At 46.7% G+C, this 14,395-nt stretch overlaps 1 protein-coding gene across 5 annotated transcripts in view; it reads left to right on the top strand.

Annotated features, from left to right (window-relative positions):
• ARHGEF9 (Cdc42 guanine nucleotide exchange factor 9) overlaps positions 1-14,395 on the top strand; it is a 157,476-nt gene that overhangs the window by 105,341 nt on the left and 37,740 nt on the right. For all 5 annotated transcript variants that reach the window (XM_065729582.1, XM_065729581.1, XM_065729585.1 and 2 more), the window contains 3 exons: positions 3,150-3,341; positions 10,309-10,488; positions 12,227-12,459. In XM_065729582.1, coding sequence (XP_065585654.1) covers positions 3,150-3,341; positions 10,309-10,488; positions 12,227-12,459 — 605 coding nt within the window. The remainder of the gene's footprint in view (positions 1-3,149; positions 3,342-10,308; positions 10,489-12,226; positions 12,460-14,395) is intronic.

Below are 14,395 nucleotides of genomic sequence, written 5' to 3' on the forward strand. Positions count from 1 at the left end.
TTGAGAGCGCAGGTGGAAGGCTTTCTCTCTTGCCAATAAAGTTGTTGCATTTGTTTTTAATCTAAAGCAGGAGTCCCCTAGACTACAACTGATTTTTTCCTTTTGGAAATGTGAATCCTGACTGGAGAGAGAAAAATATTCATTAAGGAAGAAAGAAGGACTCCTGAGTTTCATGATGCGGAAGCTGGGAATGCTGCTATGGTACACAAGAGGTGTGCCAAATTTTGAGGCTTTCAGAAATCTTAAACATTTACAAGCTTGCTGTTTGCATTAGAGACTCAAAGCCTTTAGGATTCATGCTTTCAAGCTTTTTTCCCCTTACTATTATGACAATTTATTTTTTTAATGAAGATGAGGCTTTTCTCATGATTGCCTGGCTCCAGGAATTAGAGTTTTAAAAATATGCTCAGTTGCCAAATTAGCAGGAATGTCTTGAGGCTTGGCAACAAGCTGTTCTGGTTGGGGATGGGACAGATGCAGATACCTTTTCATAGCAGCATGAAGGTAGGGCAGCAAGGTATATTTATCTTCAGCTAAAAGTAGTGGAGGTCTTAATAACTATGTTGGTTCTTCTTGATTTTTGTAGAATCTTAGTCATAGAACTGTTGTTAGTTGAAAACTGTTGAGTTGGAAGGGACCCTTAAAGGCCATCTGGTCCAACTCCCCTGCAGTGAACAAGGACACCCACAGCTCCACCAGGCGCTCAGAGCCCCATCCAGCCTGACCTTGAGTGTCTCCAGGAACTGAGCATCCACCATTTCTCAAGGGCAACCTGTGCCACTGCCTCGCCACCCTTATTGTAAAAAGCTTCTTCCTTATGTCCAATCTAAATCTCCCCTCTATTAGTTTGAAACCATTTCCCCTTGTTCTGTCACAATAGACCCTACTAAAGAGTCTGTCCCCTCCTTTCTTGTAGTCCCACTATACTTATAGAAAGGCCACTCTCAGGTCTCCTGGAGCCTAATCTTCTCCAGACTATGTGGCCCCAGCTCCAACAGCCTGTCTTTGTAAGTTCCATCCCTTGGATACACTTTGACATATATATATGGTTTGGAATATCAGTAAAGCTGCCCTGAGGATTTTACATCAAACTCATACTCCCGAAATCAGCATACAGTATAAATCAGTTGGCTCTGATGGCTTTGGAAGTCGGCGTGGTGGTGACTCAGAAGCATGTCCCTGTCCGTCTTTGCAGAAGGCACCGTGGCAGAGAGCACCATTGCTTGGGAAGGTCCTGAGGAAGGTGAGCGTTGCCCCCCAGTAGTGCTCTCACTGTGTGTCTTCCTGCAGCACAGGGGCTGCCTGCTCTCAGGATCTGCCCTGCTGCAGCCATGGCTGTGCCGTGCTGGGTGCTGCTGTCCTGACACAGCCCTCCCCTGGGCCTCGGGGCATGGAAACGAGAGCTGACAGCCGCACTCACCGCGTTTCACTTCTGCTCTGTCACACAGGACATCAGATTGACTCTCAACTGTGCTGTCCTGGGGAAAGGTACAAAGCCTTTGTGCATTGGGAACAGCAGCAGGAGCGGAGCTGATGATGGGCAGGAGGGTTGTGTCACCTGGCTTTCACTCCAGAAAGTATCCCCAGATGCTCACTGGAGGTGTAATGCCCCACGGATCCTTCCCTGCTGCCTGCAAAGAGGCGTCCCAACATTTAAGTGGGCATCACAGCTCCAGGCACCCTCATGTAAAGTTCCCAAGAGCTTCCAAGCATGGCACAGATGTGAGCAGGGTGAAAAGTCAGGCTTTTTATGGCTCATTTTTTTTAAATCTAAGTTTGCAGCACCTTTAACATTCTACCAAAGAAGTGATGGGCTTTTCACTGTAGGAAGGCAAAATGTGGGAGCTGTAATAAGAGGAGATGTGGTTTAGCAAAACATAATTGGATAGGAAAACAGGGAAGGAGCGTGGGAAGCTTCATTTTTTCACTTTACTAATTTGCAAGAGCATGACCTCTTACAATCAAGACATTTAAAATAGAATTTAAGCTGAACAATGGGAAATTACATCTACTAAAGTAAAGAAGAACAAAAGATGAGGCCAGCTATGCAGCTTGTTTCTCTTACGTCTCTGTGTGGACAGTTTCATGGTATTTTTTCATTTCAGGGTCTTCAGTAACAAACCACGTTGAGCCCAATTTGAATTTTTAGGGTTATTTTAAACAGGTTTTGTTTTGGGGAACAGGTAACAAAAGGAAGTACTCGGTTCATCTGCTGTGCTCAAAGACAGAGGTGTGGGGTCAGCAGTAGCTTTACATGTACAAGTTCAATGCATGGGTTTTTTTTTATGATGGAAGTGGAGCGTGCTGAAGATGCAAAGATTCTTTATCATTGCTTTCAGCAATTCCTTGCAGTCTGAAATGTCTTGTGCCAGGAATGTGTTTGGCACCCACCCTCAGATCTCAGCACAGGAGGAAATTTGTTCTGCCAAGGAATGGCCCTGTCTCATCCCAGCGCAGTTTAGGGATTGTAACCTCAGGATGCTGAGACAGGGCATTTGCCTGAATGAGAATGGCTCATGTGTAATGATGGGGGAAAGCTGCTGTGAAATGAAAATCAATGCTCATGCACAAATGCTGGCCTGGGAAGGCTGAGGAAACCTGAGAGCCGTAATGTGATTAGCTTGAGCAGATGGTCAGACTCGCTTCGACTCCTGAAGAAGACATATCCTGGCCTTCATAAAGCAGACATCTGTAAGGGTCTCATTCCTCCTGCCAGAGGTTTCCTCCTGTCACAGCAGCCCCCAGCCGATGAGCGCTGGGGAAAGCAGTGCTTCACACTGCTGCGTTCTGCAGACTGGTCTGTTGTACAAATGAACAAGCTGTAGTTCAGAGCACTCCACAACATCCAGCAGTCTGGTTGCTCCTTTGTATGACGATTCTATATTTGAGATCAAAACTGTCAAAACCCACAGCCCCTTTGCTTACAAGAGGAGGCCAGTGTTGTGCAGGGAACCGCTTGTGGCTGTGGTTATGCTGTTATGAACGTGGGCTCTCTGGGTTGCCATGGATGCACTGCTGGCATCACCGTTGCTGTAAGGAGGAACTTGCTCCAGTATCACCCAGTGCTGTGCAGACCGCAGCCCAGGTTTCATTCACTGGCCTCATGGTGCACTTGCAAATAACCTTGTTCTCATCTCTTCTCCTTGCAGCTATGGGTCAACCAAGAAGATGGAGTGGAGGAGGGAACCAGCGAAGTGCAGAATGGCCACCTGGATCCAAGCGCCGACTGCCTCTGTCTTGGCAGAACCGTCCAGAACCGAGATCAGATGAGAGCCAATGTCATCAATGAGATCATGAGCACGGAGCGCCATTACATCAAGCACCTCAAGGACATTTGCGAGGTACGTGGGGTTGTGACACAGGGGACACAGCAGGATGTGTGGAGAGCTGAGGGCTGAGTTTATCCCTGGGTGATGGGACAAGATGTTGCAGTGTAATTATGAGCAGTGTGCAGCATCGGCACGGACTCAGACGTGGATGATCCAAATCGTTTATTACAGGTTCTAACATTCCTTATATGCATTCACAAGTTTTCTCTTGTAACTTTCCCACCCACCTTTACACATCAACAAAGTACTTCCCAACACTCCTGAGCTGTGCATGCAGTGCTTATCCAGTCAGGGTCATGAGTTGTTCCGAGCCATGCACTCTCCTCCAGTTGGGGTCTGCCATCACACAGCTTACTAGAACTAGTTTTCCTTTTCTTCTGGAGTGTCCTTGGTTCTCAGCCTTCCTTTCTCATGCTATTTACCTTGCTCCACAGCTTCTGCTCTGAATATACTTTCTTGTATTCCTACAGTAGTGTGTGTAATAGAGGAGCAGCATCTACCAATAAGTATTGATACTTCTGAGTATTTTCAGCTGGATCTGCTGATTAGCTTTTTTGTATTAACCAAAAGAACAATTTTCTGATCTTCTTTCTGTACTTTTTTAACTGAAAAATGACGAGGTTGAGATCATTCAAGCATTCCTCTTAATTAAAGCTCATTGCCATCTACTTTTCAACTGTTGACCAAGGAAATTAGCTTGTCATTAAATCTATTAGCTAACCATTTCATCTCATCTCTGTCTTTCACATCAGGTTCACAGTTTCCCCTTGCTCAGAATGGCTTCTTTTACAGTGGGATTAAGAATAAAATGTTTTCAGCATGGGAAATGAAGTACATTACATTTTCATAGTGTAAGGGAAACTGCGAGTGATCATTGATGACTGTGCCCTCACATCCTCAGCATGGTTTTTCATTATGCACAGTTAACTCCCACAACTCCTCAGTGTCCTGCTGCCCTAGTACCAGGAGCTGCACGAGAAGCATAGTGCCTGTAGTGCTGGGTACTTGGGAAGGGGAATGCACGGCTGTGTCTCAGTGCGCTGCAGGACAGCCTGGGCACTGTCTTACGGAGAGGGAGAAGTTTGTTAGCACAAAAATCACAGTCTGGGGCTTTCTGCTCATCCCTCTCGAGGTTTGGGATTCCATGAGCCCATGCCCAGTTTTTCCAGAGTCAGTGTGGTGAAGCCCTTTGCAAAATGCTACTTAGAAAATGTCTTCCTTCTCCCTTCATACTTGCTACTTTTCTTTTGACAAGGCAAAGCAGCCAACCAAAAAAGCAACTGTGGTGCTTTTCGAATATGGAAGAGTCTTGGGATTTCAATTTGGAAACAAATGAGCTTAATTTCAGTGTGCTATTTCAGTCAGAGGGCTTTGCATTAAAGAAGAGAAAAGCTGCAGGAACTTTTTTTGCATCACGCTTCTTTTCCTGTATTTGCACTTTTCTACTGAAAAACTGAATAAATCTGAACTTGCGTTTCCTGGCCATGTCACCACCCTTTTGCCAAATAAGATTCTCAGGAGGAGCACCTCTATACAGCTTTGGTGACATCTGTGGAGAAACTCTGATTTGCAGCACCTGATGACATGCTCAGTGTGTGAAAGAGATGTGTGGTACAAAATGGTGTTGAGGGATAAATCCTACTGTGAGGTAGAGCACCAGGAAGTGACTCAGCTGCCAGTAAAGGAGGATTGAAGTGGGCATTCTTGTCTGCAGAGTGATGAGCTGTCCCTTGATCAATGCAGTCAGGGCCATCAGTTTGCCTGGGGAAGGCTCGGGGCCAGCTCAAGTTGTAGCAGACATTTTGGCACAGCGTGACCATTCCTGTTTGTGCCTCAGAGCAGTTGGAGATGCCGTGAGCTCCTCCCAATGGGTGATGTTATTCCAAGGAACAAGGAGACACCAGACACCTGCTGATGAGATGCAGAAGTGCTATTGGCAGTGGCATGCTCCCCTCTTCCCTTTCTCTTTTATTTGAAGGTGCCAGGATAAATGGCAGCAATATGGCATACTGGAGGAATGCAGAGGAGTGCTGGCTGGTGGCAAAGGCTGAGCCTGATCTCTAGCACTGAGTTCAGCCATGCAGTCATACTCCTGTTGCTGAATTACAATAAGAAATCCTGAGGCCAGTGAGGCACCTTAAGATATGAGGTTGCTGACAGAAGATCGTAGCCCTTGTGAGGTGATTAAGAGTCCTGCAATTGCTCTTTTCTGCTGTAGGATGTGTTCCCAGAACCTGCTACTCTGTTATTATAGACCGTGTTATTATTCATAATACCCATGGCACCAGCCCTGCTAAGTCAGGAGCTCACAAGCTAGCCAGCACCAGAATGAAAATTACCTGTGCTTTGCAAAGCAGCTGGCTTGGAGGGGAATCCCCCTCTCAGCAAACCACATAGCACTGAGAATTGCTGCTGCTGTGCCCTTGCTCAGTGTGAAGGTCTGGTTGCTGCATGGTGAAACAATTTTTGAAGATTTTTATGAGGGGCAAAATGCTGAGCTTTCTCTGGGCTGCATTATCCGGTGCAGATGGATTTTTATTCTTTAATATCACCAAGGGGAAAAGAAGGAAAAAAGAATCTAGCCTTAGGGAAATATCCAGCAATAGGAATTTCAGGCTTAGCAGTTAGAGCTTAGAAAAATAATCAGCTACTGAAAACTAGGCTTTCTATAATGGGTAGCAACAGCCAGCTGCTGCACTGGGGCTCTGAGCCTAGGAAGGCATGGGGTCTGTCCCTGCTGGGGGGTGACAGCAGCAGAGCAGACGAGGTGTTGGGACAGTGGGCAGCTCGATGGGAGCAGTGAGCCCAAAGGGACAGGAGAGGAGGAAGAGCAGCCAACTTCCGTTGCTGCATTTTTGCTCTTTCCCAGGTCATATCACTCTGAATTTATTTTGTAATGATGCTGGCTGAGTCCCATCTAAGGTTTGCTTTGGTGCAGGTGCAGCTCTGAGTGGTGAATGGCTGTGCAATCTCAGCACGTTGAGCTGAGTCTGTTGTGCAGAGCTGATGGGATAAGCTTTCACATGGTCTGGGTGGCATTAACCTGACTCATTCTCAGAGGTGTAGAACAACTGCGTTTCTGTGCTGCCTTGGGCACAAGCAGCATAAAACCCTCCTGGCAGTGGTGTGGAGCACCTCCAGAGGGTCACATCTGGGGAGCTGCTGGCCCTTCTGTGTGACCAGTTTCTCATTTGTGGCTAGCAGAGTGGTGGTTCTGTAGGAAGTTATTCAGATTCATTAGGACATACATACATACGTGTATTCCCCGTGTGCATGACTTGTAGCTGCCTTTTACTCGTTGCTTGTGCACACCTTGCTTTTCTCCTTTGGAGCTGGCTCCTTCTACGTCCTTCTGAGGAAACAGCTTGAGTTCCTGATGGATTCTGTACACTGTAGGTGGTTCCCAGGACAATCGATGTTGCCAATGGGAACAGCAGTGAAGCAGGACTGGTGTGCAGTCTGTGCCTGATGTGCAGTACTTCTGTTGCCTACTGCTTCACACTTCTGACCACCTGGAAGCAGGCACAACTCTATTGTGCCTTTTTAATTCAAACGGCCTCCGCTTTGTTCTTGGGTTACTCTTGTGTTTTGCATGTACAGGCACAGTGCTCACCTGGATGTGTGAGCACTGCTCTAGTGAACAGTGTTTTGATAGTTCAGGTGGTGCTGGTCCAAAGCCAGGGCAGTCTGCAGGACATTATCTCCCCCGGACTGGCTCAGAGCTGGAAGAAAAGCAGAATATTACCATAGCTGTCTTTTAACTCACAGCCTGCAGCATCTGTCATCTCCTCCTTGTTCTTGCTGCAAGCGCTCCCCTTGCTCTCAGCAGGACAAGAAGGACAGATGGATTGTCCACCTCTCCTGACTGTCTCTAAACCCACTTTGGGGTTTAGAAAACTTAGCACTTAACCTCCTGCAAATACTTTCTAAGTTTGGCCTATACCTCAGAGACGACATGGAAATGTACTTTAAAGGGAGACAGTTTGACAGCTATTTTTAGGTATTCATTGAGCAAAACACACTCCAACATCTGCTCATCAGTCAGCTATCCCTTCTCTGAGCAAACCTGATGGAATGAGCAGGAGGAAGATGACGTTGTTTTATGTAACACAAGTAAATTTACTGGAAAAAATATGCAGCATCCTTTTAGCTGGCACTTTCTGCATGTTATATCTGAGTCTTCAGCCTCCCCTTTGCTGGAAACCAAACGTCCACATGCACAAGCTGGGTAGAGGATAAGGCTTGGGAGCTGAGTGCATTCACTTATTCTCCCCATGGTATTATAGGTGTCTGTGCAGAAATGTGCTGCTTCAGCTTCTCTGTGGCACGTGACTTGGGCAAAGCGATGAACCAGCAGCAAGAGGAGAGGGGATTTTCAAGACAGAAGTTGCAGCCAATAGCAACCCCAGGGCTGAAGGATGTTCACATAAATCATCCATGGACTGACTGCACAGAGCAGCATGTGCACGAGGGGAACCTGGCTTGCAGGCAGCCTGCAGCATGCAGCAGGGCAAAGGTGCTGACACAAATGCCTTGCAGCAGCTGTTCAGCACTGCTAGCACTGCAGCCAGGGCCAAAAGGAAGACCCTGGCTTTGTGGGCAGGTCTATGAGTTATTGCTGTTTTTTGTAGCTGTTCTGAGACAAGCAGGTAAATTGAAATGGAGCACAGAAAATATTCTGGGTTATTCTTTGATAGTTTGAAATGTCATTTGCCACTCAGCTGTCCTGCAGCATGGGAACCAGTGTGCTCTCATTCCTCCTGGCCTCGAAAAATGAGACAGGGAAACCCAGGGAAATGAGTCATCGAGGAGCTGCTGGAAGAAGGGAGACCTAGATTTAGTAAATGGGGATGGTATTCCATAACCCAAGCTCCCTGTCCGTAAAAGCAGGCACGTTAGGGTAACGGCACCCTTCTAACTGAGCTGGGCATTGCAGAGGCTGGTTCTTTGCCAGCTTGGCCGAAGTTGCATTTATCATTCAGCAGTTTGAAGTTCTCCCTCCCAGAACCACATGGTGAGGCTTAAGGACACTTTATTATAGCGTTCCAGTGGCTTGCATTATGGACCAGCAGCTGTGTGTCACCAGCTGGCACTTCGTCTGTGTGACTAAGCATCTAGAGCTCCCAAATATAGCCATCTAACTGGAGCTGTTGGCATTTTTTCCCCTTCATTTATTTTTCTTTCCCTATATAATAAACATAGGGAAAGTCATCACATGATGACCCCATATTATTCTCTTTCCAACCAAGAGGCCACAGTCCTGAAAAAGGCCAGTGTAGCCTCTGCTGTTTGGCCTACAAGGTTTCCAGTCTAAATTGTGCAGACAGGCAAAGTGCAGGGGGGTGAAGTGATTTGCTCAATGTCACATGGATCAGTTCAGGGTCAGAAATCCAGCCCAGGCATCCCAAGCCTCTCTGTGTCACCACATCCCCTGGATCATATATGCTTCAGGCAAGCGTGTTTGAAGTCATCATGATTCAGCTGAATCCAGGATGGCAAGTTCTTGGTCTAGGCAGGCTCTGCAAAGCAGGGAGGCAGGCAGAGCTTGGTGTGTTACATTTCTTGTTAGAATATTGATCCACTCCATCTTTTTAGAACAGGAGGTCTTCAGAGCAGCGTATGATGCCCAGCTAAAGCTGGGCTCAGCACCACTGAGCATCATGGACAAATGAAGACTAAGAAGGATCATTTTGTTCTTGCACTGGGGCAGAGTGCAGGAGATCTGAACTTTTGCTAGCTCTTCTGAAAATTCCCTCTGTTATTTTGGAGAATTTCCTTAAGCTGTCTCCATCCCAGTTGTTCCTCTCTCCTCCATTTATCTTGCACAACTGTGGACTCAGTGGGAGAGTTTGATGTTTGTACAGAGCAGGACACAAAGCAACAGAAGGTGACAGCAGAGAAAACAGGACAGAATTTCTGCCTGTTTTGTGTTGTATGGAATAACATATTTGGGATAATCTCATGAAGGGTAGAAGAAACAAAAATTAAAATGATGCTGCACTCCTCTAGATGGCATTGATCTGTGGCTCGTGCTGCTCTGGGCTGGGGCCAGCTGAAACTCCCACCCCAGCTCCTGCATTGCCTTGGTGCTGTGTGGTGCTTGCAGCACTGCAGCCCTCTTACTTTTGTCTCAGGGAAGGGGAACAGTGTGGGGATGTGGTGCCTGCCAAGTGAGGGAAGGCTGGAAGGCTGTTTGCCTTCAGCATTTCACATGGTGCTGAAGTACCTCTGGGTGGATACATCGTCCATAGGTGCCTCCAAGTGCAAGGCCATGTTACCATGCATTGACAGGGTATTTCTCAGCATGACTGGCAGGTTCCTGCCCTGATTATTGTGGCCAAAAAGAGAAATCAGAGTGGGTAGGGGACTGAAAGCCCCTCATGGCTTTCTCTGTACCACCATGCGCTGCTGAAGAGCATGTGAGAACAGCAACGTTTGTAGGAGCTGCCTACAAATGTGTGATAGAGGGTATTGCAAGGCAGTGGGTTTTGAAGGGACAGGTGCACTGTACTGTAACACACCTCTTCAGAGCCATATTTTGCTGTGCTCTGCAGCACAGGTAGGGACAGAGCAGTTTCAGGCTGTGCTAGCTGAGATCTCTGGGGAACTTTCTGTTTGCAGAACTGATTCATGCAAAATGCTGAGGGACACTGAGGCAGAAACCAGCATTGCATCTTCTCTGTTTTTCTGTGTACACACCATGCCAGCATCTCCTGATGCAGGCTGGGAAGCCTGCTGCACGCTGGCATGTCCTGAGCAAGGGTGATGCTGAAGTCTGCTCCAGGTTGTGGTGAGAACCATGGCTACAAGAGCCAAATGTTGCAAATGAGATGCTGTCTGTCAGAAAAGGGCTTTCCGGGCATGTTTTGCCTATTGTGTGCTTGAATGTAGAGAGGAGCTGATGTAAATTCAAGAAAAATGTGAAAGCAGCTTCAGTACTCAGATTACTTTATGGATTGCTCTGTTCTGCTCCTTACAGGGCTACTTGAAGCAGTGCCGGAAGAGGAGGGATATGTTCAGTGATGAACAGCTGAAGATCATCTTTGGGAACATTGAAGATATCTATAGATTTCAGATGGGTTTTGTCCGGGACTTGGAGAAACAGTACAACAATGAGGATCCCCATCTCAGTGAGATTGGGCCGTGTTTCCTTGAACACGTAAGTTCATTTGGCACTTCAGTTTCTGGAGCTGGGATTATTTTGGGGGGTCTGCAGAAGAAGTCAGAAGGCAGGAACCACACAGCATCTAATGGCCATCCATAGTTCTGTTCTGCTCTAGTCACAGGCTACTCCATAGTCACTGTATCCACTTTGTGATGTATAGGTGGAGGGGGAACACCAAGTGAAGCATATAGTTGAATAACCCCCATATCGCATTTGAATCCCAGCATGTCTCCATATCCACTCATATATTACATAGGTGCAGTGTCCCTCACATCCTCCTCACCTTCTTTTTCTCTACAAAATATGACTTAAAACCCTTCACAAGCCACCCCAATCAGATCAGGGATGACCAAGCAGTTGGAATAGGTAAGGAGGACCAGCAGAGAAGCGAGAAGCCTTAGTTGTGTGTTACATTAAAAAGTAGAGGAGTACAAATAGCCAGGTTGTGGCACTGAGGTGCATCTGCAAGGGTTGAAAAACCCATGGGGTTTTGCTGTCTTCCCAGCAGGTGGCTGGGCCAGGAGTGAGGTGGTAGCTCACCCTAAGTGCACACCGAAGGGGACATTTGAGCTGATGTTGCAGTCCCTGTGGTTTGGCCCTGCCTGTCGTGCTGTTACATAAGCCACGTGCTGCAGGAGCTGTGAGATTGGCCAGTGCTGTAAATATGTCAAGAAATGTCAAGAAAATTACAGTCCTGCCGCTTCAGGCTTTTCTTATAGGGAGACTGGAAAACTGTATCAGAGCGTACATTTGAGGTGCTGTGACCCAAGGTTACACTGTGTTTCTTACATCAGGGCTGAATTAGAGACAGTCCACGTGGTAGGGATATTTCCAGTAGGAATTCGTGAAACTTAGCAGGGCATCCCTGAAGAGGCTTGTGGTATCTCCTAAGCATCACTGCTCTTCTAATTAAAAGGCAAGTTTCTTTTTGAGAAATTGCATTATAACGTTAACATTTTTCACTTTTATCAGAGCCTGCAACCTCTGCTGTTTGCTTCCACAGCAGCAGCATATTGCACCTTTGTGCAAAAACAGTGGGAGAAATCTTGGTGAGAATCAGTAGCTAAAGCTTCATATCCTAAGGCTGTGCTGTCAATTCATTTATAGTAACAATAGTAAAAGCTACTGTCGCTATTCAGAGCAACATCTGACACTTCTTGTCTTCATTTCCATGGAGGCTGAAAGCCAGCAAAAGCTAACAAGGCATGCAAGTGTGCAAGTGGGCTTCTTTTTTGTTTGTTTTTCCAATCTTTGGTGTTTTCTAAACCTCTGACCACAGGGAACTCCACACAGTGGTTGGTTCCTGAGGTTCCCTGCTGGTAGAGAGGTGTTCAGAACTATCTAGATCCTGAGCACTCGTCAGCTGCTTCATGATCCTTCAGATAAAGAGCTCTAGAAATAGCAAGATTGCCTTGTACTACCGAAGGCCAGAAGTGTGGCTTGTTTCTACTTTTACCTTTTACAAAGAAAATTGCACTGCTCAATTTGAAATGGAGAACACCCCCAGCACTGCAGAGGGGTCCACTTTAACACACCTGCTGCTTACAGAGACCTCAGCCATGTGTCAGCACACAGGACCCTCTCTCCTCCCATTTCCCTCAGAGCAACCTTCTCTGAGGAGGAGAAGAATTCAGGATCAGCCCTTCCTCCTCCTACAGGACTATCACTTTTTCTTTAGTCATAATATTGGTGATTGACTGACGTGTGATCCCTTCCCTCCTGCCTTTCACAGCAAGATGGCTTCTGGATCTATTCGGAGTACTGTAATAATCATTTGGATGCATGCATGGAGCTTTCCAAGCTGATGAAAGATAGCAGGTACCAGCATTTCTTCGAAGCCTGTCGTCTGTTGCAGCAGATGATTGATATTGCCATAGACGGTTTCCTACTGACACCAGTGCAGAAGATCTGCAAATACCCCCTGCAGCTCGCAGAGCTTCTCAAGTACACCGCACAGGATCACAGGTATGGGGGTGTTCCTCTTACACAGAGAGGTTTTGCTCAGTGCTTCTTCACACGGCCTCTGCACACGCACAGGGGTTGGGTTTTTTTCTGTCTAGCTCCTCTCTTCATGACATCTTGTATAAATTGAAGCAGGGCAAAGGTTCAGCAGATAGTTAAAAAGCTTCTCAAAGCACCGATCCTCAGTGGAGACAAGCTCATCTCTCTTGTAATCAGACATGTGAACTAATTACCCTTGGATGTACTTTATGATGCTACCAGTTACACTAGAAAAATTACTTAATTAGAATTCAATGGTCAGAGCAGCTCGTTTCTTTGTCCTAGAGAGGACCTCAGCACACACAGCAAGTGGAGGGCTGGGATCCACAACTCCAGCCTGAATACGTTCAGGTTTTGGGAGAATTCAGAACCTGTTCTGCTTTTCAGGCTGCTTCCATCTCTGGTTTTGTCACTGGGATTTTAGGATCAGATAAGCACCTGGCAGTCTGATTTCTTCCTCAAAATTTTAAGAATCTCTTCTTTGCAATGAGGGCCATCAACCTGACTACCTGGTGTAGCGTGACTCAAGAGTAGTACCTATGATATCAGTTGTAATAGGTAAAAGAAGAATAAGGCTTTCTGAACGCAGCCCTAAAAACTGCAGAGGTTTCAGAAACTTCTGTAAGTGTTTGATTTTTTACTTTTTCCCAACATCACCCTTGGAAGTGCACACAGAAGTGACATGAGCAGAGAAACACATTGATTTGCTCTGATCAGGTTCAGCAGTTCCACTGCTTCATACTTGCTGAACACTTGTCCAATAATTGCCTATTTGGACATGCATTTAGCTCTGGATCCAATTTCTCTTTTTCCTTTCCTTACAAGACCAAGTCAAACTTGGAGTGAGCTCATGGAAATGTTAGGGTATTGGAAACCAGCTCGAGAATCCCAGATGTTGTGGCTTCTTTTGCTCACCATCCATGTGATGTCCCCACAGTACTTACAGCATGAATTTAGATGTGGCTTCACAATGGAGAGACAAAACCAGCCTCAGAGAGGAGAGGTCTGTATTTAAAATGACCCTCTCTGAGTTATCTGGTGGTGATACCAAGGAGGATGTGGACAGGGTGGTTACACAAGGGCATACTATTTTGAGTGTGTACCTTTGGGATGTTTTAAAATCGGCATGCTGTTGAGCTGTCAGCTACAGTCACATTCTGATGAGACTCATACCTTCCCTGTGCTTAAGCAACAGTTGTTTCATGCAGACTGAGAGCCCTGTGTCAGCCCCATGCTGTGATCTGGTTAGTGTGGCCATGCCCCACTCATGGTGGATGGCTTTATAACACAGAAATGTGGTGGGTTACCCCACACTCCCTTGTGGTCTCACTCCTCTGATTTAAGCATTCTAACATTCTGAGAGCATCCGATCCTCCCAGCAGCCCAGCTCGTGTCCCAGACCTCCCTTATGCCATGGATGGGGAAAGGGAGGTGCAGTGCATGTTTTCCTCAGCACCAAGTGTCTCTGCATCAGGGCTGAGCAGAAACCAGGCTGCCCCAGCTACCTGCTTCAAATGAGAATATTTTCTGCTGCCATAATCTCTGATTTTGGGATTGGGGATGAGAAGAGCAAAGTCTGAGAATAGCAAAGCAGTCATTTTGGGGGAGTGTCATGCTGTGACATGGGGAGAAGCCGGGTACCTGCAGGCTGGGATGCTGGCAACATCAGCTAAGAGCAATAGAAACTGAGAAGCTGACTAGGAGCTTCAGCTGGGCTCACTGACCAGGTGCTGGGCTGCCCTCGTGCATGTGCAGTCTGACAGTGCTCAGAATTAGAATGCGAGTCTGAAACAGAAGCTAAAGAATTACAATGGACTAATACAATGAAATCGGGCTCATCTCTGGCTGGGTTGGCAGCCTCTTAAGCACTGTTTAGAATTTTGCTGTGTAGAAAACACTG

Source organism: Cyrtonyx montezumae, unplaced genomic scaffold, assembly GCF_038088225.1.
Source record: "Cyrtonyx montezumae isolate F1298 unplaced genomic scaffold, pur_monq_1.0 scaffold_11, whole genome shotgun sequence".
In the NCBI taxonomy this organism is placed as follows: domain Eukaryota; kingdom Metazoa; phylum Chordata; class Aves; order Galliformes; family Odontophoridae; genus Cyrtonyx; species Cyrtonyx montezumae.